Source organism: Nematolebias whitei, chromosome 13 (genome assembly GCF_014905685.2).
Source record: "Nematolebias whitei isolate Nwh7 chromosome 13, NemWhi1, whole genome shotgun sequence".
NCBI classification, from domain to species: domain Eukaryota; kingdom Metazoa; phylum Chordata; class Actinopteri; order Cyprinodontiformes; family Rivulidae; genus Nematolebias; species Nematolebias whitei.
This window is the reverse complement of record NC_056510.1, coordinates 26,198,882-26,224,301: the sequence shown is the minus strand read 5'-3', so window position 1 is coordinate 26,224,301 and position 25,420 is coordinate 26,198,882. Positions and strand designations below refer to the sequence as shown.

The following is a 25,420-nucleotide window of genomic DNA, read 5'->3' as shown; positions in this document are numbered from 1 at the left end:
TTGTCTACTGTTGTACTGATAAATATCTCTGGAGGGTAAACTATATCTTGGCTGCAAGTATCAAGCTGCAAAATCCTTCGTTTTCTACAACTGACAGCGGTTTGTCATTAATTACGATGAAGTTTAGCAACTTCTCTGTAAACATTCGAGCTCCGGGGCTTCAGCGATGTGTTTTTCTTGTTCAATCCGAAGCAAACAGCCTGATCTCGGTCAGCCACACTCAGTCTGCCCCTCCTCCGACACGGACAGACTGAGCGTGGCTGACCGAGATCAGACTGCCTTCTCCAGACTGAACGAAAATAACAGACCGCTGAAGCCACGGAGCTCGAATGTCCATCGTAAAACTAACTTTACCGTGGTTTAATGTGGCGCTATGGCTCTGCAGACATTGCACATTACTGTCTTGTTTTGTGGTGTTTCTAGTGTAAAATACTTCAACACGGTGGACATGTTTATATGAAAAGTTTGTTAGCTGTTAGCCACAGTGCTGCTAACTCAGTCCTCACGTTGTAGCTGGCTGCAAACTATGAAATGGATTTCTTGAATGTGAGGCTGGTCTTATTATTAGGCTCATGAGACACGCCGCCGTTCAGGAAATCCATTCCATAGTTTGAAGTCAACGTGCAACGCAACCGCAGTCATGCATCATGGATCGGAAATATCGGCAGGTTGAATCAGAAAATCCGATACATAAATATGCTGGTATCAGAGCCCGATACCAATACGGGATCGGATCGGCCCCATCCCTAATAATTGCTCCACGAGCAGCTTTCAATAGCTCAATAGCTGCTCACTGCTCCACCTGAGCGTATCTCAGGCGCGATGGGTTAAATGCAGAGAGCCATTTTTGCCATTGTATGGGAACACACGATGATGACAACACATAACACATTATTATGAGCAAGCCCCCCCCCCCCCCCCCCCCACGTCTCTGAGCTGCTTCGCCCATAATCTCCTGCTCGGTGCCTCAGATCAGCTGCTCCTGGAGGTGCCGAGGTCCAAACAGAGGTTCAGAGGGGACAGAGCTTTTTTGTTGCTGCTCCAAGACTGTGGAACGATCTCCCTCTTCCCATCAGATGAGCCCCGTCACTGTCCAGTTTTAAAACTCTTTTAAAAACACATTTTTACTCCCCGGCTTTTAGCACACACTGAATTTGTTCTGCACTGTTTTTATTGTTTTTATTGATCTTAATGTTTAACAACTGTTTTATTTTTATGTGTTTAAACATTCTTGATTTTATGTGTACAGCACTTTGTTGCAGCTGTGGTTTTTTTAAAGGGCTTTATAAATAAAGTATTATTATTATTATTATTATTATTATTATTATTATTATTATTATTAATATTCCACATGGTCTCAATAATGAGTCTTTTTTTCATGGACTAATTTTGTGTTTGTAAAACTTGTTGCACAGTGCTGTATGTGATGTGCAGAATTAATCTTTCTTTTGATCATGGATTTTAGCTGCCAGATTAATTGTGTAAATATATATTTTTTGTTTCTTTGTTTAACTACTTTGGAACTTGATTTACAAACCAGGGTAAAATATTTTCCAATAATATAATTAAACAAAAGTTAAAATATTTATTTAGTAAAGAGGGAATTCTGCTGTTGACAAAATGAAATGTGCATTGTGTAATTTCAAAACTAATTGTTTAGCTTTTCTTTTATGTACAGAAACATTTGTATTTTTAATACCTAACTTTATATTAAAATCAACTAGTTCGGGGTCAGTTTCCATCATTTGAACCGTTCTCGTCTCTGCTCTGATTTCAGTTGTGATGCAGCACCGGATGCTGAAAGAAACTCAGAAATTTATGGCTCCATGGATGAACGGTCAACCTATTTATACAAACATCAGCTCTAACGCCTCCTCCCAGGGTGTACCTTTACTCTATCCAGGTGAATAATATGTCGTCTTCTGTGTTAAATCGTTTGTTTCTGTATCCAAGGTGTGTTTGTTTAGTTTGGCTTCAGCGACCCGAGGGTTTATTCATATTTTCAGTGATTTATTTAATACAAAACATGCTAAGGAACTTTTTCTAGCCCTGAAATATGTAAATGTTAAACTGATTTCTTTTCTTAAAACAAGAAGACGTTGCAGGTTCATTGTTGTGTGTTTTGTGTACTTTGTTGTGTTACTTTCAGGTTCACCCACAGATTATCCGGTCAAAACAAACTTTGCCATGGCTCCTATTCAGCTGACACCTATAGCCGTGCCACAGCAACCCCCACCTCCTCCACAACATTACACCTACAACAGCCTGCGTGGCCCCGGTCCTGGAAACAACCAGGTGCTGGACTATCTGGAAAACCAGGTGAGGGGCCTGGACGTCGGGGTCCCTCAGGGGGCTCCACAGACTGTTCGGAACGTGCCACTGCAGCCCCAGCCCTCTCCTCCATCAGTCCCCTACACCCCTGGGCCCCCGAGCATGCTGTCAGCGCTGGATGAGATGGGGGTAAAAAATGAAGAGAGAAGAGTCATCACCCTGCCTCCTATTATCCAGCGAGTACCCAGCTTCTCCTCCCGCAGGAGTGGCTCTGGTGGAGATGGAACCAGAGGCTATCCCAGATTATCCAGTCAGTCCAGCGGGAGCACCAACCGCTCTGGAGGAGGCTACCAGCGGGACGGCCGGGGGTACAGAGACGTACCCCTGCACATACAGGGGATCCTACATTACAGCGACGACTCAGACTTGGACAACAGGAGAGGAAGAGCACCACACAGGGGTTCAAGGAATGAGAGAGGAAGCTCGGGTGGAAGGAGGAGAGGAAGGTCCAAACCACGTACCCGAAGCCGAGATGACCTGATTGAAGAGCTGCACGCTAGATCCAGTAGGAGGGAGAGGAGCTACTCTCCTCCTCAGCACCGAAAAGGCTCCTGGAGCTCAGACGAGGAGGACAGCAGAAGGAGAAAAGGCAGGAGAGGGAAGGATTGGCCAGAGAGGCCCCCCAGCTACTTTTCTGTCGAGCCTGGACGTGATAACGGACGCAGGAACTACGACCACCTTTCCGTAAGATCCTGAACCAGCAGTCTGCTAAGCCTTGCTCAGTTTGTCTTGTTCTGTTTCCTCACTTTCATTCTTCACCTTTTCTCTTGCTTGTTTACCCTTCGAGTGCTGCGACCCTAAATATGATCGTGACTTTGAAGCAGTGAGATATCTCAACACAGTCAACAGAACCTGCAAACCAAATAGTCATAAATACAATATTTTAAATAAATTTCAGACAAACGACATGTAGGGCTGTTTGTATAAGATTAAAAAATACAAACACAGATGTGGTATAAGTAAGTCAAGTAAATGTGCCAGAGTCAGTGTGCTAAGTGAAATGCTAAACAGAGAATTATTAATGCACCTGCTTCAAAAAGGAGTTTCAAGCTTGAGTTCAGGTAGACATTTATCTGGGTCCACAGCACTTTTAACAGCACTGCAGACCGTTTTAATGAAGGTCAACGTGGCAACTAGAATCACTGCAGGCTGAGAGAAGCAGGTTGGTTCACACATTTGGCCCAAGTTACAAAGGAAGGGGCCACAGCAGAGTAAAAATTGTGATCTTGAAAACAATGAGCGTGTGTTGAAGCAACCAGTGTGTACCAGTGGTTGCAAAACTGTGGTTATACCACATAGTTTGACTCCATGAATTCTGTCAAACATGCCTCAAAACAAAAGGTGACAAAATCAACACCAACCAGTCTAAATAGTGGTGATGTAAAAGTGATGCCTGAATAGATGAAGGAAGATTTGTTTTGTATGGAAGAGGATTAGGGGCCACTGTGCCATTTTTTTTTCTTCTTAATCCTGAGGGAAAAAAAGTCAGAATTATGAGATTAAATCAGAATTATGAGGAAAAACATCAGAATTAGATAGATTGATTCTAACTTTAATCTCAGAATTCTGAGATTAAATCAAGGTCAAATTTCCTTTACTGTCATTGGCATCTCATGAGGTACATGTGGTGGAACAAAATTATGTACACAGGGTCCCAGTTACATCCAACAAAAGTATAAATTGTAAAAGAAAAACAGTAATAACTTCTAAGATATGAACTGAGAAATACGCTAAACTAAGAATACGCTAAACCCCATTGTTACAAAAAAAAATGAGTCGAACAACAGCAGCACGAGCATGAGTCTGTGAACAGATGAGGACGAAATAATACAGCAGCATGAAATAAATCAGCAGCATGAGATCAGCAGCATGGATAATCAGCAGCACATATCAACAATCAAGTGGCACTACAGTGATTTTTGTTTTTTCACAGTGATTATCTTGGGTAGATATTCATGAGTCTAACAGCCTCAGGGTAGAAGCTGTTCCTCAGTCCAGTGGTTCTACAATTAATGCTCCTCAACCTCCTTCAGGGGTGAGGGATGCTGTCAGGCTGAAGAAGGAGTCCTATCGGGACTTTTTGGCCTGTGGGACCCCGGAAGCAGCTAATGGGTACTGGCAGTCCAAGCGACATGCGGCTCGGGTGGTCGTGAGGCAAAAACTCGGGCATGGGAGGAGTTCGGAGAGGCCATGGAGAATGATTTCCGCACGGCTTCGAGGCAATTCTGGTCCACCATCCGGCGTCTCAGGGGGGGAAAGCGGTACGCCACCAACACTGTTTATAGTGGGAGTGGTGTGCTGCTGACCTCAACTCGGGATGCTGTGGGTCGGTGGGCGGAATACTTTGAAGACCTCCTCAATCCCACCGGCACGTCTTCCACTGAGGAAGCGGAGCCTGGGGACTCTGGGTCGGGCCCTCCAATCTCTGGTGCTGAGGTCACCGAGGTGGTTAAAAAGCTCCTCGGTGGCAGGGCCCCAGGGGTGGATGAGATTCGCCCGGAGTTCCTTAAGGCTCTGGATGTTGTAGGGTTGTGTTGGCTTACGTGACTCTGCAATATTGCGTGGACATCGGGGGAAGTTCCCCTGGATTGGCAGACCGGGGTGGTGGTCCCCCTATTCAAAAAGGGGGACCGTAGAGTGTGTTCCAACTACAGGGAATCACGCTCTTAAGCCTCCCTGGTAAGGTCTACTCGGGGGTTCTGGAGAGGAGGGTCTGTCGAATAGTCGAACCTCGGATTCAGGAGGAGCAGTGTGGTTTTCGTCCTGGCCGTGGAACACTGGACCAGCTCTACACTCTCAGCAGGGTCCTGGAGGGTGCGTGGGAGTTTGCCCAACCGGTCTACATGTGTTTTGTGGACTTGGAGAAGGCGTTCGACCGCGTCCCTCGGGGAACCCTGTGGGAGGTACTCTGGGAGTATGGGGTACCGGGCCCTTTGATACGGGCTGTTAGGTCCCTGTATGACCGGTGTCAGAGCCTGGTCGGCATCGCCGGCAGTAAGTCGGGCTTGTTCCCGGTGAGAGTTGGACTCCGCCATGGTTGCCCTTTGTCACCGATTCTGTTCATAACTTTTATGGACAGAATTTCTAGGCGCAGCCAAGGTGTTGAGGGGATACGTTTTGGTGGCCTTAAGATTGCATCTCTGCTTTTTGCAGATGATGTGGTCCTATTGGCTTCATCAGATCATGATCTACAGCTTTCGCTGGAGCGGTTCGCAGCCGAATGCGACGCAGCCGGGATGAAGATCAGTTCCTCCAAATCCGAGGCCATGGTCTTGAGCCGGAAAAGGGTAGAGTGCCCTCTCCGGGTCAGGGAGGAGGTCCTACCCCAAGTGGAGGAGTTTAAGTATCTTGGGGTCTTGTTCACGAATGAGGGAAAAATGGAGCGTGATATCGATAGGCGGATAGGTGCAGCGTCAGCAGTGAAGCAGGCGCTGTACAGGTCTGTCGTGGTGAAGAGAGAGCTGAGTCAAAAGGCGAAGCTCTCAATTTACCGATCGATCTACGTTCCTACCCTCATCTATGGTCACGAGCTTTGGGTTGTAACCGAAAGAATGAGATCTTGGATACAAGCGGCCGAAATGAGTTTTTTCCGCAGGGTGTCTGGGCTCTTCCTTAGAGATAGGGTGAGAAGCTCGATCATCCGGGAGGGACTCAGTGTAGAGCCGCTGCTTCTCCACATAGAGAGGAGCCAGTTGAGGTGGCTTGGGCATCTGTTTAGGATGCCTTCTGGACGCCTCCCTGGTGAGGTGTTCCAGACACGTCCCACCGGAAGGAGGCCCAGAGGAAGACCCAGGACACGCTGGAGGGACTATGTTTCTCGGCTGGCCTGGGAACGCCTCGGGATTCCCCCGGAAGAGCTGGCCCAAGTGGCTGTGGAGAGGGAAGTCTGGGCCTCCCTACTTAGGCTGCTACCCCCACGACCCGACCCTGGATAAGCAGAAGAAATGGATGGATAGATGGATGGAACCTCCTTCCTGAGGGAAGCGGGGCAAAAAGTGTGTGTGCTGGGTGAGTGGGGTCCTTCATGATGCAGGTGGCTCTCTTCCTGCATCTGGAGGTGTAGATGTCTGTGATGGTGGGGATGCTGACTCCAACAGACTTCTGTGTGTCTGGCTCATGTGAGTGTGCTGCTGCAATGCAGACAGAAAGTGTTGCTCTATTTTTTCTGTCTGAAATGTTGCTGCATCTGAAAAATTGGCGCAGTAGATTTTTGATTGGAAGCAAAATAATCTATTAAAGGAACACAGGATGGAAACTATATGGCATTAAAAATATTTCTTATCAGACATCTCAAAGCATTTTTTTACTAAATAGTAGTTAGGAGCACAAACATGAACATAACCTACATCTCCATTTGTTCCATACATTTCTCACATCCACCAAGTGTCAGCAGAACGCTGCAATACGTTTACTAAGTTCTTCGTGGCAGTAACACCACGCTTAATATCTTTTAGTGTTGACTTCCATGTTTTCTCATTTTCTTGTGCATCTTTTGCTCATTCATTTTTGCCTACTTGCATGTGTTACTGTTACACCTTCGTTTTAGACTCTAATCTTGCTTTTTGTCACTTTTCTTCTTAGGATAGAGGCTCCCATAGCAGTACCAGCGTAGTCATCTGAAACATTTTCGTTTTTCTTTCTTTTATCGTTTCCATAACGGTGAAAACGAAGACGTAGAAGTTTGTAACTTGATCCGTCAGCTGATAAGAATTGTTTTACAATATAAAATTGTGCATGTACTGTATACTTGTTCTCTGTACTTACTGTTTGTCACAACAGTAATGTAATTCTCTATTTTTAATTTTGCATGTGATTTTATGTGTGTTGTATGTTTTTCCTTTTGTTGATGTAGATTTACTGTGAGATTTGTTCATATTTTGTACTTGTTATATGTTGAAACAGAAATTGACTGAGCTTTTTTTTTTTGCATAACCTTTGTTAGTATTTCAAACGTTTGTTTATAGTATTGGTTTGAGGCAGAAACAACAGAAATATCTGTACGAAGGCAGATTTTTAGACATTTTGAAAGTCCTTATTATTCACACTAAACCAACCACATCAAAATACTGAATAAGTGCAATTTTAACTAGCTTTTTCTTATGATTATGACTAGCTGTATAATTTTGTAATATGTGGATTTTTGATTAAATATTTTAGACACAATAAAGGAGTCATTTCTTCTGTTGGTTTGTGTGGAAATTAGCAATTATCACAGCTAAAACATCATTTATGCAAATGGATTGACTTTATGCTTTACAACAGGGCTATTCATCTGGTGGCCCGGGGGCCAAATCAGGCCCACAGATTAACTCAGTTCGGCCCACCATTGAGTTCATTTAAAAAATAACTAGATTTAAACAATAAAACAAACTTACTTAATTACAATAACTACTGAATATTCAGCCCCTGAGCTCTTGGCATTCAGTAACTTTGCCCCCCTGATCAATTTAGTTGAATAGCCCTGCTTTACAAGCATTCAGCATACCCATGCTGCACATACAGTATGTGAAAAAAATCTTAGTAAGCTCAATCATCCGGGTAGATAATAGAAAACGGTTAAAAAATGTCTTCAGGACCAAGGTCCTGAGGGTTCCTCACCGTTAAAACTCTTGTTGAATCCCTTGAAATAATGGGAAGTTCCAGCAGAGGGAGACCCTGATCAATAACATATCTTATAATAACGATGACATTCTCTTAAATGTATACGTTATTATTTTAAAGTTTAAAAAATATACATAGGTTTGTTTTTGGGTCAGAAAGACCCAGACTCGTTTAGACTGAGTCATTTGTAAGAATGCCCAGGTCAAAACTGCAGAACATAAACTGCTGAAGCTGTAGCCTTATATGGAGCAGAGAGGGCGGGACCTTCCCGCACTGCTGCTCTCTCATTGGTGGATACGGAGCAGCCAGGAGGGCGGGGCCTGCTTGGGAGCTGTTCTTTCATTGGTCTGGACACCTGTCGTTGGAATGAGAGTGCCTGTGGAGCGTGAAGAGGCGGGGCGCTGGGCGGGCTTATCCACACCGGGGGGAAGTGAAACTCCCAATGTCCTCCTGATCAGCTGTCGAGCCCCCTCTTCTGAAAAACAACCGCCGGCTTTTTCCAGGTGAGGTTAATGAATGTTATCTAATTGTTAACGTTGGATTTGTTAGCTGTAGCCGGTTATTCCTTAAAGAAACCCGTGTTTTTTATAAAAACAATAGCAGCTAACAATAGCTAGTAGGCAGGAAGTAGCTCCACACAATAGCGTTCATATACAAAGACACTTAACATTTCGGCTGGTTGTTTAGTACGAGTAGTTGAATAGTTTACAAGCTTTTAGACCATTTGTGTAGATACCCGCGGCGCCTACGGAAGAAGTGGCTCTTCGAGGTTAGTGGTGTGAAGCAGGTTGTTTACGCACAGGTTGTTTGGCATCATGGGGCCGCGTGTGCCCATTTCTCCAAGTGCTACTCGGCTTTCACCGCTGGGTAAGTTGTGATTTTCACCCTGGATGTTTCTGCGCAGGCACCATGAACTCCCTCCCAGGAAAAGCTGCTTTGTCTCTGTGCCGACGCGCAACAGCGGGCGGATTGAGGACGCTGGCCGCCTCTCCGAGTCACCCTGCCGGCTGGCAGCTGGCTGACAGGGCCGCTGTCCAGGCTGTGCGGGTCTGCCACTCAGGGACGACCCGAAAGGGCAGCGTGTTTACCAAGAAGAGAGGCTATGACATTACCAGAAACCCCCACCTGAACAAGGTAAGCTCATCAAGAGGTCATATCTGAATATATAAATATGCTAAAGTAAGGTAAGTATGATGGATCATATTTATGTAGTCTGCACAGAACTGTACTGTTCTCAGTAAACTGTATGTAAACAGGCCTGCTTATACAGATGATTTCATTATAAAACTAGTCGTTTTCTGCTCATACAACACTTCAGCTGAACAGGAAATGCAGCAAAGCTTTAAAAAGTAGTAGCCAGAGCCAAGTGACCTTAGTCAGTCTTACAAATATTGAGCTAATATTTGACGTGGTAGTAGCTGAGAGTCAGTCCCAACTCATACTATGAGCATGATTTTCTGCAATGTCACACAGCATTGCACGTATTTTCAAAGTTGATACCATACCATACCACTTTATTTATAAAGCACTTAAAACAGCAACAAGGCCACCCAAATTGCTGTACAGACAAAACAACAGGTAACACACAAAGCAAAATACAAAATGAAGTAAATCAGAATAAAGACATAAACCGATGCAGATAATGACGACAAACCAGTGTGGAGCGTACAGGATCAAAACACAGATCATCTTGTGTTGAAAGCCACCGTATAGTAATGAGTTTTTAAACGGGACTTGAAAACCAAGAGGGAGGGGGCCTGTCTGACAAGCAGAGGTAACTCATTCCAGAATCTTGGTCCTGCTACAGAGAAGGCCCTGTCACCTCTGCGCTTAAGACGAGTTCCTGGAACTATGAGGAGCAACTGGTCCGCTGACCTCAGGGAACGTGGTGGGACATACGGTTGTAGCAGATCAGAGAGATGGGGGGGGGGGGATTGTTCAGGGATTTGTAGACATACATGAGTATTTTGAACTGGATTCGAAAGTGAACCAGTAACCAGTGCAGTGAGGCCAAAACTGGTGTAAAGTGCTCTCTTTTGCCTGTACTGGTTAAAAATCGGGCTGCTGCATTCTGGACCAGTTGTAGTCGTGCAATGGAGGTCTGACTGATACCAAACGGGAGCGAATTGCAGTAATCAAGCCTAGATGTAATGAATGCATGTATTACTGTCTCCAGGTTATTTTTGGACAATATGGGCTTCAGTTTAGACAGCTGCCTCAGTTGGAAGAAGCATGATTTAACAATCATGTTTACATGATTAAGTTTCAGGGAAGGGTCCATTATCACGCCCAGATTAGTGACTCTTTGTTTTTCTGACAGGGTTAGAGCGGAGAGGTCGATGCAGTGGTTTGTGATCGTGTCGTTGGGAGGGAACAACATGACTTCAGACTTCTTTTCATTGAAACTTAAGAAATTTAAAGCCATCCAGTCCCTGATGTCAGCCAGGCAGTTGAGCAGCGGTTGAATAGTTCTTTTAATTTAACATAAAATTATCTTTTTCCAAAATTATTGTATAAAAAACAGGGGAATAGAGCAAAACTCATCAGACTCTGGATTATTGAGGTTATGCCATTATGGATCTTGTGTAATATTTCTGTTAATTTTAATCAGGGATAATGGTGGTAGTGGAGCCTCTAACCATATAGATACAACAAAAATGATGAGACAATATTTGCTTTATTAGCACATTTAATAAATTACAATTTTGTCATGAAAATAAACAAATGTCTTCTTAACCCAAAATGCGGGTTTTCGTTAAGGAAGCTATGTTTGTGACGTTGATATAACAGTGAAACTGAGTCTCATTACCGTTTAATATGATGCATAAAACATAATAGTAAATTGTTGTTTAATTAGACCTTTATGTTAATACAGTTTATGTTGTGTTTGCTATAGTGAGATTACAAGGACTGCTCATGCACAGTTGGGTATTACTCAGGCTCCTTCATGTTTATAATGGGTTAAATGTCACGCTAAAGATGATGTGAATCAGTGTTTAATTACATCCATTTATCTCAAAGGAGTTTAAAATGGTTCTTGTGGGGGAAAAGTGTAATTTAAACCATAAAAACTGATCTTGTACTTTTACTGCATTGTCTCAACTGTGTGTACAGGTATTATATCCAGCATAGTGATGATGGATTAACATAAACAGACAAAAAAGAAGAAAAACATCATAAAAGCTACAGATTTTAGACATTTATAAGAGTGATGTCGCTATTGTTTTCTTGTCTTTGCTACTGTAATACATAATATGGGTTGAAATCTCTACTACTTTCGTAAAAATTAGATATTCAACCATCTGTTGCAAACGGTTAGCTTGAGAAGAACAGAACTGCTGCAGCAGCTTGAGCTGAGTTGACTTTTTGTTGATGGGTGTTTCGGTCTCAGTTCCTTCAACTGCACATGCTCAGTCAGCACTTGCATCCTGACTCACAGGTCAGATGTGTGCAGTCAGGAAGAGGAGCCTCACTTGGATTAAAAAAAGCTAACGTATACTAGCTTACGGCCTGGTTTGGAACAATATGGTTTAAAAAGTGAGCAGCTCAAATGCTTTCAGATCAATTTCCTGTTTTTAATGAGTCACTATGTGGTACAGTCCCATTTTCACTGTTGAAAATCAGCTCCAGTTCACTCTTACTTTTGCGAACGTATCAAACTAATTCCAGTAAATTAGCAAATGTCAGAGTCCGCACACGTCCATCCTTTCTTTACTGTAATAAAACTAACAGCCTTTGTAGTCTCACACGTACAATGATAAGGTGTAGATAAAGAGATTAGATTAATTGTAGATTACTTTAACTGCAGCCTTATATAGTACCAGTTCACAACGTCTCAGGGCACTGTACAAAACATTTATATACATTATAAAGTGCCAATTATTGAGGCTGCAGTATCTCGGTGGTCAGAGCTGTGGTCCAGGAATCCTGAGGTTGCAGGTTCGAGTCCAGGTTGCATCAAGAAGGTCATCTGTTGTAAAACATTGGCCAAATATTTCATACAAGTTTGGTAGCTGTGGTGATTCCTGCATAAGGGAGAAACCAAAAGAAAAACAACAACAACATAACATGCCAATTAGTAAAAATCATCTAAGGAAGCAGATTGTGTCAAATCTCTTTGTTCAGTCCATCGTCCTTAGAAGCACAATGACAACAGTGAAAAGGAAAAACTCCCTTTTAAACAGGAAAATCCTCCAGCAGAGCCAGGCTCAAGATAACGGCTCTCTGCCTCAGTTGGCTGGGGTTATAGAGGACAGAAAAGAGACAAACACAGAATGGCTTGTCATGGTGTGGTTTATGTGGTAAGAAAAACCTATTAACAATAGAAATAATTAAAAACAACAGCAGAATGAGGGACTGTGGTCAGTTTGTCCTCTAGCAGTTTATGCTTATAGCAGCATAACTAGTGGATACCTCAGGAAACCCGTCAACGCTCAACTATAGGATTTATGATTTATTATAGGATTTAAGATGACCAGGTCCCAAAATCCCCAAATCTATCACTTGAGTTTAAAAGCATAAAATTAAAAGTTGCTCATATCTTTTAAGACAAGCTTGTAATCTAAGTAATAGGTACGGGTAATCAGATTTCATGGATAAAGTATTGAGTATAGTAAAGCAGAGTAAAGTATAGTATTGTAAAGAGTACTGTCAGCATATCAATGAAAATTTATCTCATGATGTGTAATAACTTTACATAGTGGAATCATATATATAATGTAAATAACATTGGTCCAAGCACTGAACCTTGAGGAGCTCCATGACTAACTGGTGTATGAGGAAGATTCATTATTAACATGAACAAACTGTTATCTATATGATAAACAGGATTTGAACCATTTTATAGCTGCTCCTAATATCATGTTCAGACCTTGGAGGGCTGTGGATGAGTGGTTAAAGCAGTCGTCCTCCAATGGGAGTGTTGGGGGTTCGATTCCACCAGCAGTCACATGCTGAAGTGTCTCTGGGCAAGACACTGAACCCCTCATTGCCTCCGATGTGTGTCCCATCAGTGTATGAATGTGATAAAGCACTGATTAATCTTTGTAAAAAATCTAGTAGAGTGCTGTATGAATGAGTGAATGAGGCACAGATTGTGTTGTAAAGATCTTTGAGTATCTTGATGAGATAGAAAGGCGATGTATAAGTACAGTCCATTGACCGTAATATAATTTGTTGATCATTTGTATCAAATGCAGGACTGAGGTCTAACAGAACCATTATAGATGTAAGTTCACGGTCTGAGGCCATGAGGATATCAGTAACTTTCACCAGTGCTGTTTCTGTGCTATGATGAGCTCTAAACCCTGACTGAACCGTCTCGGATTATTTCTGTCCAGATGTTCACGCAACTGATTTGCAACTATTTTCTCAAGAAGTTTTTAGACGAATGGGAGATTGGTTTGAGGTCTATAATCTGGTTAGAGCTCCTAAAATCAAGGTCGGGTTTTGTCACTTTAATGTTTAGTTTAGTTGTTTTTTTTGTTTTTGTTTTGTTTTTTACCAGCTTGCTATAACTTTGAACTAATTCTTAATCTCTGACTTGGACTGTTTTCACAGCAGTATAAATACACTTGCTGACACTGAAAAGTTTTCCATCCGCATGTGTGAGCTGAGGTTATTTTAGGTTTAGTTTTTTCTGGGAGTTTTCTTTTCCTGTGTAGTTCTGATCTGATTTGTTATCCAGTCTTCTTCCAGTGAACCATTTCTTGAAACCTTGAGTTGTGCAGCTGCAGTAGGTCTTTTTTTTTATGTGGTAGGAAACGCTCAGCTGTGACGTGGAGCATCTTTCATCAAAATGCTCCTCGAAACAATGCAGCTTGTGTTACACTTCAGATGATGCGGTTGTAAAAACCTGCTATCTAATTTCACATTAAATTCTGCTAGCATGAAAAATTCCCTAAGATATGAGTAAATTCAAATACAAATTGAAGCTACAAAGCCAGTTTACTCTTCTTGAGAGGAAACAAGAGCCACAAAGCAAGATGAGGAAAGAGAAGTGGAGCTGACAGGGGTGTGGGTTCAGGCACCCACTCCATTGGACAGAATAAATAGATTAAAGCTCACACTCCCCGGTAGATGGTGTTTGGGACGCCTTCATTGCAACAACAAAAACAGTAATGCTAACCAGAGAGCTGTGCAGAATAAAAGCTCAGTTTAAGTAATCATTTTTTCCACTCTTTCCCACATTTTAAATTTTGGGAGGGCTGTTCTGATTATCAACACAATCCAGGAATGTAAACCACATCAGTTAGAAATGCTGATGGAAACCAAGTTTTATTGCAGCAGTCCAGTTTTTACATCAAATAGCCATGTAAAAAACATATTTTCAACATTACTTGCACAATCTTTATTCATTTTTATCCACATTTTTTTTTAAATTAGAAGGATCCAGCAGTGTTGCAAAATCATTTGTCCTCCGCTTGTTGTTTGCTGCTCCCAAGTTTCCAACCATTGTTTCCACTGTTTGTATTTTCTCATGCAAAAGTGTCCTAATTAGAAGCAGCCCTTACAAAAAGACCTTTTTATTTGTATGAGTCATAACTCCCCGCTTTGTGTGATGACTAACACATGAGTCACTGTTGTCTGTATTTTCTGCCTTTTTATTTAGTTTAGGGGCTTTAGCTCTTTGCGACTCCTCCCAGGCATCACAGTGTTATACAACAATGTCTCTTCCACTCTGCAGGGCATGGCATTTACTTTGGAGGAGCGCTTACAGCTGGGTATCCATGGCCTGCTGCCCCCCTGCTTCCTCTCCCAGGATGTACAAGTGCTGCGGGTCGTTAAGAGCTACGAAACACGCTCAAACGCCCTGGACAAGTGAGTCTTAGACATTTCTAATAAAGCATCGCAAAGTGATCTTCAAGATTATCACATCGCAGATGTTCAATCAGTTCAGGCCGGCTCGCTTTCTGGGTTAAACCCTCCTCAGCATGTCCCACTGCTCGTCTTTCTCATTTAATTCAACGTTTATTCAGTATGGAGTTGAAGGCTTTTAAAGCAATGTTCAAGGGCTGACTTTAAGTTGCACATCATACACCATCCCCTTTATACTTTTCAAGCTCTTAAATATAAGAATTTATGTAATCAGCTGTGTAATGCAATTTTGATGGCAACTTAGAGATTTATATGTTGGAGAAAACTATTCTCACTTTATCTTACTTACTCAAAAGAAGCCACATTCGACCACAGGAGAAGATTTTTAATCGGTTTTTACTTGCAAGGACAGATTTTCAGGACAAGTTACACAGATCTAGGAAGTACACATGAAAACCAGTTACAAGAATCTGCCACGAGCAGTGTGTGTATCTTGTTTTTATACTCTTATCAGTTCAGCCGAGCTCACAGACTCTGAGGCGTCCTTGAAGCAACAGCTGCACGTAGCAGCCTCACTCAGCTCCTCATTCATCTTTCTACTAACCCAAACATATGGTTCATGGGCAGAGTTAACATTCTCAGCCATAGTAGTTAAAAGCATTCATAACCTGTGTCCAAAAATTTCCTAACATTATAGATCAGGCACCAACTGCTATAAAAATATTTTCATACGCCCATTAAAGGCAGGGCGTTACATTTGTAAACTTGTCCGGTCCATAACTTCTGCTCTGCTCTAGATAATTTTATGAAACTTGATACACGTGCATTATCACTAGAGTGATGCGTACACGTTTCATCCCTACCAGCACATTCACAGTTAATTAAAAGACGAATGCTTTTGTACATTTCTGAACAAAATAACTTTTGATTGGTTGCTTCCCTTTGTCTCAGGTACATCCTGCTGATGACGCTGCAGGACAGGAATGAGAAGCTGTTCTACCGGGTGCTGACCTCTGACATCGAGCAGTTCATGCCCATTGTCTACACTCCCACTGTTGGTCTGGCCTGTCAGCAGTATGGGCTCGCCTTCAGGAGACCGCGGTGAGATTAATGTTTATTGTACATTTAAAAATTTATACGATGTGTTCACATCAGCTACAAGCATCAGAAATTTTGAGGGTTGAGCAAGCTGAGAACTGCACCTTATTTATAGAGGTTACAATATCATCAGACTTGGGGTGCATTCACACCAACCCTGTTTAGTCCGCTTTAATTGAACTCTAGTCTGTTTGCCTAGAAAGTTCGGTTCGTTTGGGGAGGTGTGAATGCACAATCGAATTCTCATGCGGACCAAAAACGCAAACTCTTGTTTGCCTAAAAACCTAGGTCTCGGTTCGGTTGAAGTGAACTCTGTTTTTGTAAACAAATGTTCGAATGCAGTGTGAATGCAAGCAGACCGGAGACTGCTTCAAAAGCAGGAAGTGGACTACAGCGCAGGGCATTCTGTGTAAATACAACCAAAACAAACGCGCATTTCTCTTACCTCATATGGAGCCGTCAGCCACCTTGTGTGAAAAACAACATTCTCCATGGTCTTCTGCCTCATCTTGCGCTCATGTTGAGTCCTTTGTTGAAAAATGACAAAACCGAAAAACTAAAACTGCTCAAATTTGACGCCACTCCATTTTTGTTTTTATTTCCAGAAGTAAGTTGCACTCAGTGAATGCAAACCACACCAGCTGAAAATGTAAACAAATGTTCCAAATTTTGTCCCCAGTCGAACCGAGTCTACCGGACTATCAGGTGTGAAAACGACCAAATTCAGTGGTTCCCAACCATGGTCCTTGAGGAACACCATCCTGCACATTGTTTCCCTACTTTGACACAGCTGATTTGAATGAATGGGTGAATAATAAGGCTTCTGCAGAACTTGAAGTAACTAAATCCCTGAATCAGGTGTGCTGGAGTGGGGAAACATCTAAACCATGCAGGGTAGTATTCCTCGAGGACCAGGGTTGTGAACCACTGGACAAATTTGCCATAATTGGATATTTAGCTGCTGTTGATTAAAGGTGATATAGTACACCTTAATTCTTGTATTGTATTTTTTAGAAACATTTTGACAAATTATTTTTTTATTAATCCTTCAGAATAGTTTGTGTAATGGAGAATTTATGCTTTCCTCTGCATGTTTTCAGAGGACTCTTCATCACCATTCATGACCGAGGACACATCGCCACCATGCTCAACTCCTGGCCTGAAGAAGATATCAAGGTCCACGCAGCACCCAGCTCCTCGTGAGTTAACACTTTGGACCTATTGCTAATGCGTTTGAACCTTCCAGGCCATCGTGGTGACAGATGGGGAGCGAATCCTTGGACTGGGTGACCTGGGCAGCTATGGGATGGGAATTCCTGTGGGGAAGCTGGCTCTCTACACAGCCTGCGGCGGGGTTCCCCCACAGCAGTGTCTCCCAGTTCTGCTGGACGTCGGCACCGACAACCAGGTGAGCCTGACCTCAGAGCAGCAGGAAGGCAAAAACTTCAGAGTTAACTTCAGATGAGATTAGAGAATGAATCAAGTAGGTGCTCGATGATTTAAAGACATGTTTAACTATTCCAGGCGCTGCTTGACGACCCACTGTACATCGGACTGAAGCACAAGAGAATCAGAGGGAAGGAGTACGATGAGCTCATTGATGAGTTTATGCAGGCGGTGACGGACAAGTGAGTGAAAACAAACCCAAACTAATGAAATGTTGTGATTTTGTTGTGCAATGATTCTGTTTCTCTGCAGATACGGGATGAACTGCTTGATACAGTTTGAAGATTTTGCCAACAGCAATGCCTTTCGTATCCTTAACAAGTACAGGAATCGATACTGCACCTTTAACGACGATATCCAAGGTACAGTGTTAATGTTTTTATAGTTCAATGTTGCATTAAGGAAAGTAACTGAAATAATTCATTATAAAGACCTGCATCATACAGTAAAATGACTGTTTCTATCACTACATGCTCTGAGATTTAAGCAGCTTATTTTAAGGAAAACTCTTTACAACATATTCGTGCCTTGTCCTTTCTGGTGTGGTTAAAAATTTGGACTTTGCATATTGACAATGACATTTTTCTAGCTCATTTGTATTTGCATCTTTTTTTCAAGAGTAGCCAGTTACTCAGGTTCGGTCTGATCATCTAGTGCACATTGACAGCAGGTTAGTTTGGAACCAGAAGGTTGTCTCCTTAAATTTAGAGTTAAGTCTCCTGGTCCTGATGGTTACTGAAACTCATCAGTAATTGTAACGTTTGGAAGATTCAGGGACCTCAAGGGGTCAAAGTTCAGGCTTAGGAGCAGGACTTTACAGATGAGAACTTTCATTAGTATTCATGACTTGGAGACATAAACTGAATCAATTTAAGATTTTTTGTTCTTTTGTATTAGTTGCTGTCAGTAAGAAACACATTTATAGATACCCCAGGATGTGCGTTTTTGTCCTTTTTTTTATTTTACTATCTTTATATTTTTAACACCATAAAGTTCAAACTAAAACAACTTCTCTGGGTTAATTGTAGTATCTGTTAGTTTATCCAGTCACACCAGCGCTGCACTGATCCGTGCTTCAGCAGATCTTTTGTTAGTCTGTAGCAACTGTCTCACTACCTGTCCTAAATGTTGAAGCTTTTTATCTTGTGATCATTAATGAGCACAGTTACCTCCATGGATGAGATCTAGTCTTTCATGACCAGAGATGTGTCTATTTTTGAAAAATGACCCTTAAATAATTAAAAAACTCTTTGGTCAAATATCTGATGTGACAAGTGGACATTGTTCACTGTAAACTAAACTCTCCTCTCAGAGAAACTTTTTATTTTTTTATACAGGCACAGCTTCTGTAGCTGTTGCAGGAATCTTTGCAGCTTTGAAGATCACCAAAAACAAACTGTTGGACCACACGTTTGTTTTCCAGGGAGCAGGCGAGGTGAGCGGAGATAAGCGGTTCCTCGGCTTTGATGATGAATTTGCAGTCCGAAGAAACTTGAAACATTTGATGCAGATGGATTTAGTTTGTTCTCCCACCAGGCAGCTCTGGGTATTGCCCATCTACTCATGATGGCCATGGCCAAAGAGGGAGTGAGCAGAGAAGAGGCTGCCAAGAGGATTTGGATGGTCGATTCAAAAGGCCTCATTGTAAAGGTACAGCGTCTGGTTCGCTGTTCATTCTAATGAAGGAGGTTTAGAATAACAAAATAAAGTTTTTATTGTGTACAGGGAAGAAGCCATCTGAACCACGAGAAGGCTGAGTTTGCTCATGAGCATCCACACCTGAAGACTCTGGAGGAGGTGGTGCACGTCATCAAACCCACTGCCATTATAGGTGAAATAAAAAAAACAAACAATGTTTCAGTCAGCATCACGCACAAAAAACACATTTGAAACTTTATTAAATGGCTCTCGAGTGCTATTAAGTGTTATAGCTGCAAAGCTAAAGAAAAACTACTTATTCTGCAGTAGGGCTGGGCGATATATCGATATTTTTAAAATATCAATATAATTTAATTCACGATATAAAATGAGACTATACTGATACAAAATGATATAGGTTGTTGTTTTCACACCTGATAGTCCGGTAGACTCGGTTCAGTTGAGGACCAATATTAACAACATTTTGTTTACATTTGAGCTGGTGCGTTTGCATTCGCACTGCACTGTGCAGTCGAGTCAACCTGTTGAACTAACCTGTTCCCCCGCTCGCTGCACCAAGAACTACTGAAAGAAACGACACAAAAATCTTTGAAGACACTTCTTCTTCTGTAAATAAAAACAAAAATGAAGTGGCATCAAGTTTTAGCAGTTTTAGGAGTTACATTTTGTCATTTTTCAAAAATGGACTCAGCATGAGCAGAAGATGAGACAGAAGACCATGGAGAATATTGTTTTTCACACAAGGCAGCTGACGGCTCCATATAAATTCAGATCCTCCGGATGCATGTAAACCCAAAATCTGTCCATGTCAACGTGGATCTTTTCCTCTAATTAACATACAAAAAACCTACGTTTTCCCCCCATCGTGTCCGTGTAAATAGGGCCTTATACTCTACATTCCTCATAGGTGTTAAAACGACTGGATAGGTGCTACAAAGCAGAGGTTTGGTGTTCTCCAGGAAGTGAACTGATTTACAGTGGCAAGATATGAAGTTGTCTTCTCATTAAAAAACATGGAGACAAATAAACAGTTTAGGATGATTTATTTGCTGTGTTTCTTCTGGTATTTAGACACAGCAATAAAGCACAAACAAGCTTGAACAACAAGGCTTCGTCCATGTCCAGAGAGAAAAAAAAAACAAACCTCCAACTGAGCTCTGCACTTTCAGAGTCAGAGCTTTGTTAATAAAGGTTATTAAAGGTTGAATGAATATACTTCATTAGAACCAGACTTCAGATTTATTAATAAATCAGGGTGCTGTAAAACAGGGTGACATACTAAAAACAAGAACATATTTACTTTGATTTTTCTATGGACGTTATGTCTTGAAACTTGTACTTGTATATGTAAATACATGTCTAAAAAAACAAACTTTAATATATGTAAATAGTTTATTTTTTAGACATTTATTTTGTAGTTACAGCTGTTGTTAATAAATGTGCCTGTGACAACTGGGACAAGGCTTTGATTCAGAAATATATTTTTGTTATTTATGGAAAGAAAAATATTGAGATATATATTGTATATCGCGATTTATCTTGGAAATATCGAGATATCAATTTAGGTCCTTATCGCCCAGCCCTATTCTGCAGTAATTTAATTCATTCACTGGTTTCCTTAGAGTCTTTGATGTGAGAAACTGACTGGAGTTTGTCTTAAAGGCGTGGCTGCTATCGGGGGGGCATTTACGGAGAAGATTATCAAAGACATGGCGTCTTTCAATCAGAGGCCGATCATTTTTGCTTTGAGCAATCCTACCAGCAAAGCTGAGTGCACGGCAGAGCAGTGCTACAACCTCACAGAGGTAAAGTTCATCCTCAGTTTACATTTACAACCTTCCTTAATTATTAAAAGCAGAGATAACACTTACTGTCGTACACATGATTTCTGTGTTATTTTGTAACAATGCTGATGCTACTGAACAGAACTGGTTTTGAAAAGCTTTCTGCTGTACCTCTTCCAGCTGATCACAAATTCAGCGCTCATGTTTTACTAGCCTGACTTCAAAAGTTCAACAGAAAGATCTTGTGAACAATTTTAATCAAAGTCATGAATGTGGTTTTGTATCGGTGCAACATAAAATATTATTAGAATATTTATTTTGTCCTCCTCCTTTTGTATTTAGGGTTATACAAATCTCTTTTTTTGTTCCGTCTCTTTAATCAGGGCCGAGGCATCTTTGCCAGCGGGAGTCCGTTCGAGAAGGTGTCACTGTCCGACGGACGCACCTTCTTTCCCGGGCAGGGAAACAACGCTTATGTATTCCCTGGAGTGGCTTTGGGTATTATCGCATGCGGAGTGCGCCACATATCTGATGACATCTTCCTCACCACTGCAGAGGTACAAGGTTCCTCACTTACTGTGTTCATTAAGAGCTGGACATACAGATTTTATACTGTGATTGGAAAAATATTATGCCACATGATTCATATGGCTTCACCTCTCCTACATGTGTATTTTACTCTGTTTCTATCAGGCCATAGCTAACATGGTAACAGAGGAGAACCTGGCTGAGGGAAGACTTTACCCTCCCCTCAACACCATCAGGGAGGTGTCTTTTAAAATTGCTGTGAAGGTAGGTGATCTTTAATCCATGTCAACCCGTCGCTCTGACAGTCTGTTACGCAATCTCAATCGTTGTACGATTAAATGAGAAGTGGACTGTAGCGCTGATAATCTCACTAAATTAAGCTGCTGCCTAAGAATGCTGATTGTTTGCACAGACTTTAATAAAACTTATTTTATTGGATTATAATTTCTGAGAGTTCCATCCTGAGCTGAAAGGGGTTTTTCAGCTGGAGCCTTATTGAGGTCAAATTAAAAAAAAATCTGAAATAATTTATTTTGCTTCTTCCCAGCTCACTGGCACTTCAGAGTAAAATAATCACTATAATCCCTAATTTCAGCTCCAAATGGTTTTGCTGAAGTCTACCTTTGAGGAAAAATAATAGAGATGCTGCCTGTAAAAACAAAATTACCAACCTGATGATGGTTTGGAGTCATCAGAATAAACATCTTATAAATGTAACTGTGGTTTCAAAATAAAATAACTAGATAAAGTAATTTAGTATGCATTGCAGAGCGGCCTGTGGTGAGCTGCTTGTGAAGTTTTAAATTTTACATCTGTGCTTTATTGAACAGTGTTGAGTCTCATCAGAAAGATGCACAATGACGGGCAAAACATGGTCAGTGTCTACCATAGTTTCTGGACTATTGATCGCACCTGAATATAAGCCGCGCCCACTAAATTAAAAACTAAATTAAATTTGTACATATCTAGGCTGCACCTTTATAAGCCACAGGTGTCCACGTTGTAACATGAGATATTTACACAGAAGGTTTTTAAAATCTTTTAATTAAATACTATAGCGTGAAAGCTGGTTGCACAGTTGGTAGAGCTGCCACCTCTCAGCAAGAAGGTCGCCGGTTCAAATCCCAGCCCGGGACCTTTCATGGTGGAGTTTGCATCTTTTCTCAGTGCATGTGTGGATTTTTTTCCAGGTACTCCAGTTTCCTCCCACAGACCAAAAACATGCATGTTCGGCTGATTGGTGACTCTAAATTGTCTCTAGGTGTGAATGAGAGAGTTGTTGTCTCTGTGTCCCTGTGATGGACTGGAGACATGTCCAGGGCCCCTGTCTCTCGCACAGTGACGCTGGATATGGGCACCAGTGACCCGAAAAGGAAGAAGCGGGTAAAGATGATGGATGGATGGATGGATGACAGCAAACAGCTACTGAGAGAGATGTGCAGCTCTTGTTGTGGATCAAGAATCAACCAATCATGGTGTTTTATATGTTCAACACACACAGAAAGAGTGAACCTCACAGGTCTTCATGACAACTACCTCCCTCACTCATGGTTCCTCTATTAAACATAAACTAGGCTAAGAACAGACTAATCACTAAAAGAACAAAGCTAAAGAGCTAACCGAAATTATTAACAATGAACATAAATTCTACCCATAATCCCTCCCTGAGGCCATGTGACTGATGTCAACCACAGCAGAATGCTACAATATGTACCAGTAACATACACAAATGCGTAAAGTAATTATTTTTTTTTCTGAACAGTGCCTGTAACACAGCTAGTTAGAAAAAAATTAAATTGAATAAATACAGTAGCCTACCATGAAGTCATTGATTGCTAGCTTCATCGTCCTCCTGTGAGCGCCTGGGTGTAACCAGGCTAAATGTTTTGGCTGCATGAAGCTCGTTAGCCCGTCAAAAAAAAAAAAGAATCCATGAATTAGCTGCAGGATTGTATAAACCGCTGTGTTCAAAGCCTGTGACAAAAGTAGTGGCTTATAGTCTGGAAATTACAGTAATTTTTTTCACCCAGTAAGTAAAGGTAGTATTCTCTGACTGGTCAGTACAGTCAATGGACATCGAATTATGTTTTTACACAAACAGGATATAAATGGTATTAAGAAAAGATGTTTTTTTTAATTGACAAAGTGAAGTAACATCCTAAATATCAGAGCGTCAATCAGAAGAGGCAGAGGATCAAACTAACATTGATGTTATCAGTGAACAATCACAGCTGCTGCAGGACAAGTGCTTACTTACCTGTTTCATCACCACATCTCTCTGGTTTCCTCCTCTGACAGATTGTCAACTACGCCTACACAAACAACATGGCTTCAGTGTATCCTGAACCCAAAGACAAGGAGGCCTTTGTTCTGTCTCACATCTACAGTCCGGATTACGACTCCTTCACTCTGGACACGTACAGCTGGCCTGAGGCAGCCATGAACGTCCAGGACGTGTGATCAGTCTAAACTCAGCACGCCGTCACACACAGGCTCACTTCCTCTTGTCAGAGGATTTTCATTTATGCACGCCATAAAAAGATGGTCCTTCTTAAAAAAAAACACATTTAAAACCGTTAATCTGTTCTGTTTCTGCTGAGTGTTTTGTCATTTACACGGTTTGTGCTCTATTTTGTAAGTTTTCTGAAACTGTAAGTAAAATTACACTCCTGCCATCGTTTTGTTGTTGTTGATGTATTCAACACTTACAGTATCACACACTCCTTCCTCACGTTGAAACACGGACACAGAGGTCTCAAATTATTGTTTAAAATGTAAAATAAAAAGCTCTGTGCTTCTTTTCTGTTCGATCTACAGACGACGCTGCTCCAAGTTAAACTTTGACATATCCGCCCCGTCCCCGTTGGGTTTTCATATTATACGCTCCTGTTGATGTTTTGTATTGAAGCTCACAGAATTGACTTGTTTCCGTTTAAAACTCTGCTTTGCTGTGAAGATCAGATATTTGTAATGGATGCTTGTTTTTGCGTCCCGACTGAAGGCATTGTCAGAGGTTTCTAAGTGTCACCTTCATAAGTTTTTGTACACGAGTGCGTGTGTCGCCTTTAGTTTTGTTCGAATATTTGCTGTGTTTTGGCCAAAGTCATTTATAACCTGAACATTGTACTCCAAGAAAAACAAAAAATGTATGCTGTGGAAGAACTGAAGTACTGAAACGGATGCTTGAAGTTTTCAAAGTTAACATGAACATTTTTAAATAAAAGTCATATCAAGATGTGTGGCAGTTTATTTTGACAATTTTTCAGCTTCAAAAAGTTATCTTACTAAAGCTAAACAGTAAAGTTTTGTCCTTTCTATATATTTTTTAAAGCAACTGTTCAAACAGTAGAACGATTGCTGAGCTTTGCTGCCCCCTGCTGGTTGGTTTCAGCTTTATTCGTGGATTATTGTCTCCCTGCACACTGTCTTACAGGAAGTCTCAAAGTCCAATTTGGTTTATGACTCAGTACTTTTATTTAAAAATGTAATATTTATTTAAAACTTTGCTGTGATAACAAAAAAGAATTCTTACGACAATGAAGGGGTTATTTATTTAACTGAACTTTATGTTTTAGAAAGATGTTTTGAAAGAAGAGATAATGAAACAAGTTGCAGCAGCGCGGCTTATGAAAAAGGAGTGTTCCAGCCTGAAACATCGTAAATTAGATTATTTTATTTCCTCCAACAGTACAGGTTAAACACCATGCATGCACATCGACCAGCTCAGACTTGCAGTCACTGCCTCCACAGACCTCACGTTAAATTATGGCTTCTGATAACAAAACTGCTCTTTAAAGTCAGAAATGCACAAATGTTGGCAGAATGATAAAAGCACAGTTGAGTTTATTTTGGAACATGATTGGACAAAAATAGGCACATTTTCTCTGTGTAACACAGACCTGATCGTTCTGACGTCTTCACACCCATCTTTAAAGAAGTTCCTCTACAATGATCTTTTAATTTACATTATTTTATCACGTTGCTTCCAAGACAGTGAAAGTCATAAAACTTAAATTACAGGTCCTTCTCAAAAAATTAGCATATTGTGATAAAGGTCATTATTTTCCATAATGTAATGATAAAAATGAAACTTTGATATTTTTCAGATTCATTGCACACCAACTGAAATATTTCAGGTCTTTAATTGTTTTAATACT

The 25,420-nt window shown here is 41.3% G+C and overlaps 2 protein-coding genes across 2 annotated transcripts in view; both read left to right on the top strand.

The window, feature by feature from the left end:
* ildr1b (immunoglobulin-like domain containing receptor 1b) overlaps window positions 1–6,951 on the top strand; it is a 16,942-nt gene extending 9,991 nt beyond the window's left edge. Inside the window, exons 6-8 of the mRNA XM_037686528.1 lie at window positions 1,778–1,903; window positions 2,150–3,015; window positions 6,913–6,951. Coding sequence (XP_037542456.1) covers window positions 1,778–1,903; window positions 2,150–3,015; window positions 6,913–6,951 — 1,031 coding nt within the window. The remainder of the gene's footprint in view (window positions 1–1,777; window positions 1,904–2,149; window positions 3,016–6,912) is intronic.
* A 1,390-nt stretch (window positions 6,952–8,341) lies between these two features.
* On the top strand, window positions 8,342–24,489 carry me3 (malic enzyme 3, NADP(+)-dependent, mitochondrial). Its single transcript, XM_037686527.1, has 15 exons — window positions 8,342–8,435; window positions 8,837–9,066; window positions 14,618–14,751; window positions 15,700–15,849; window positions 16,947–17,022; window positions 17,093–17,254; window positions 17,371–17,474; window positions 17,545–17,654; window positions 18,630–18,727; window positions 18,829–18,942; window positions 19,018–19,123; window positions 20,614–20,756; window positions 21,119–21,292; window positions 21,429–21,527; window positions 23,562–24,489. Exons 2-15 carry the CDS (start codon window positions 8,842–8,844, stop codon window positions 23,721–23,723), a joined length of 1,857 nt encoding a protein of 618 aa, XP_037542455.1. The 5' UTR covers window positions 8,342–8,435; window positions 8,837–8,841; the 3' UTR covers window positions 23,724–24,489.
* Window positions 24,490–25,420: the final 931 nt, after the last annotated feature.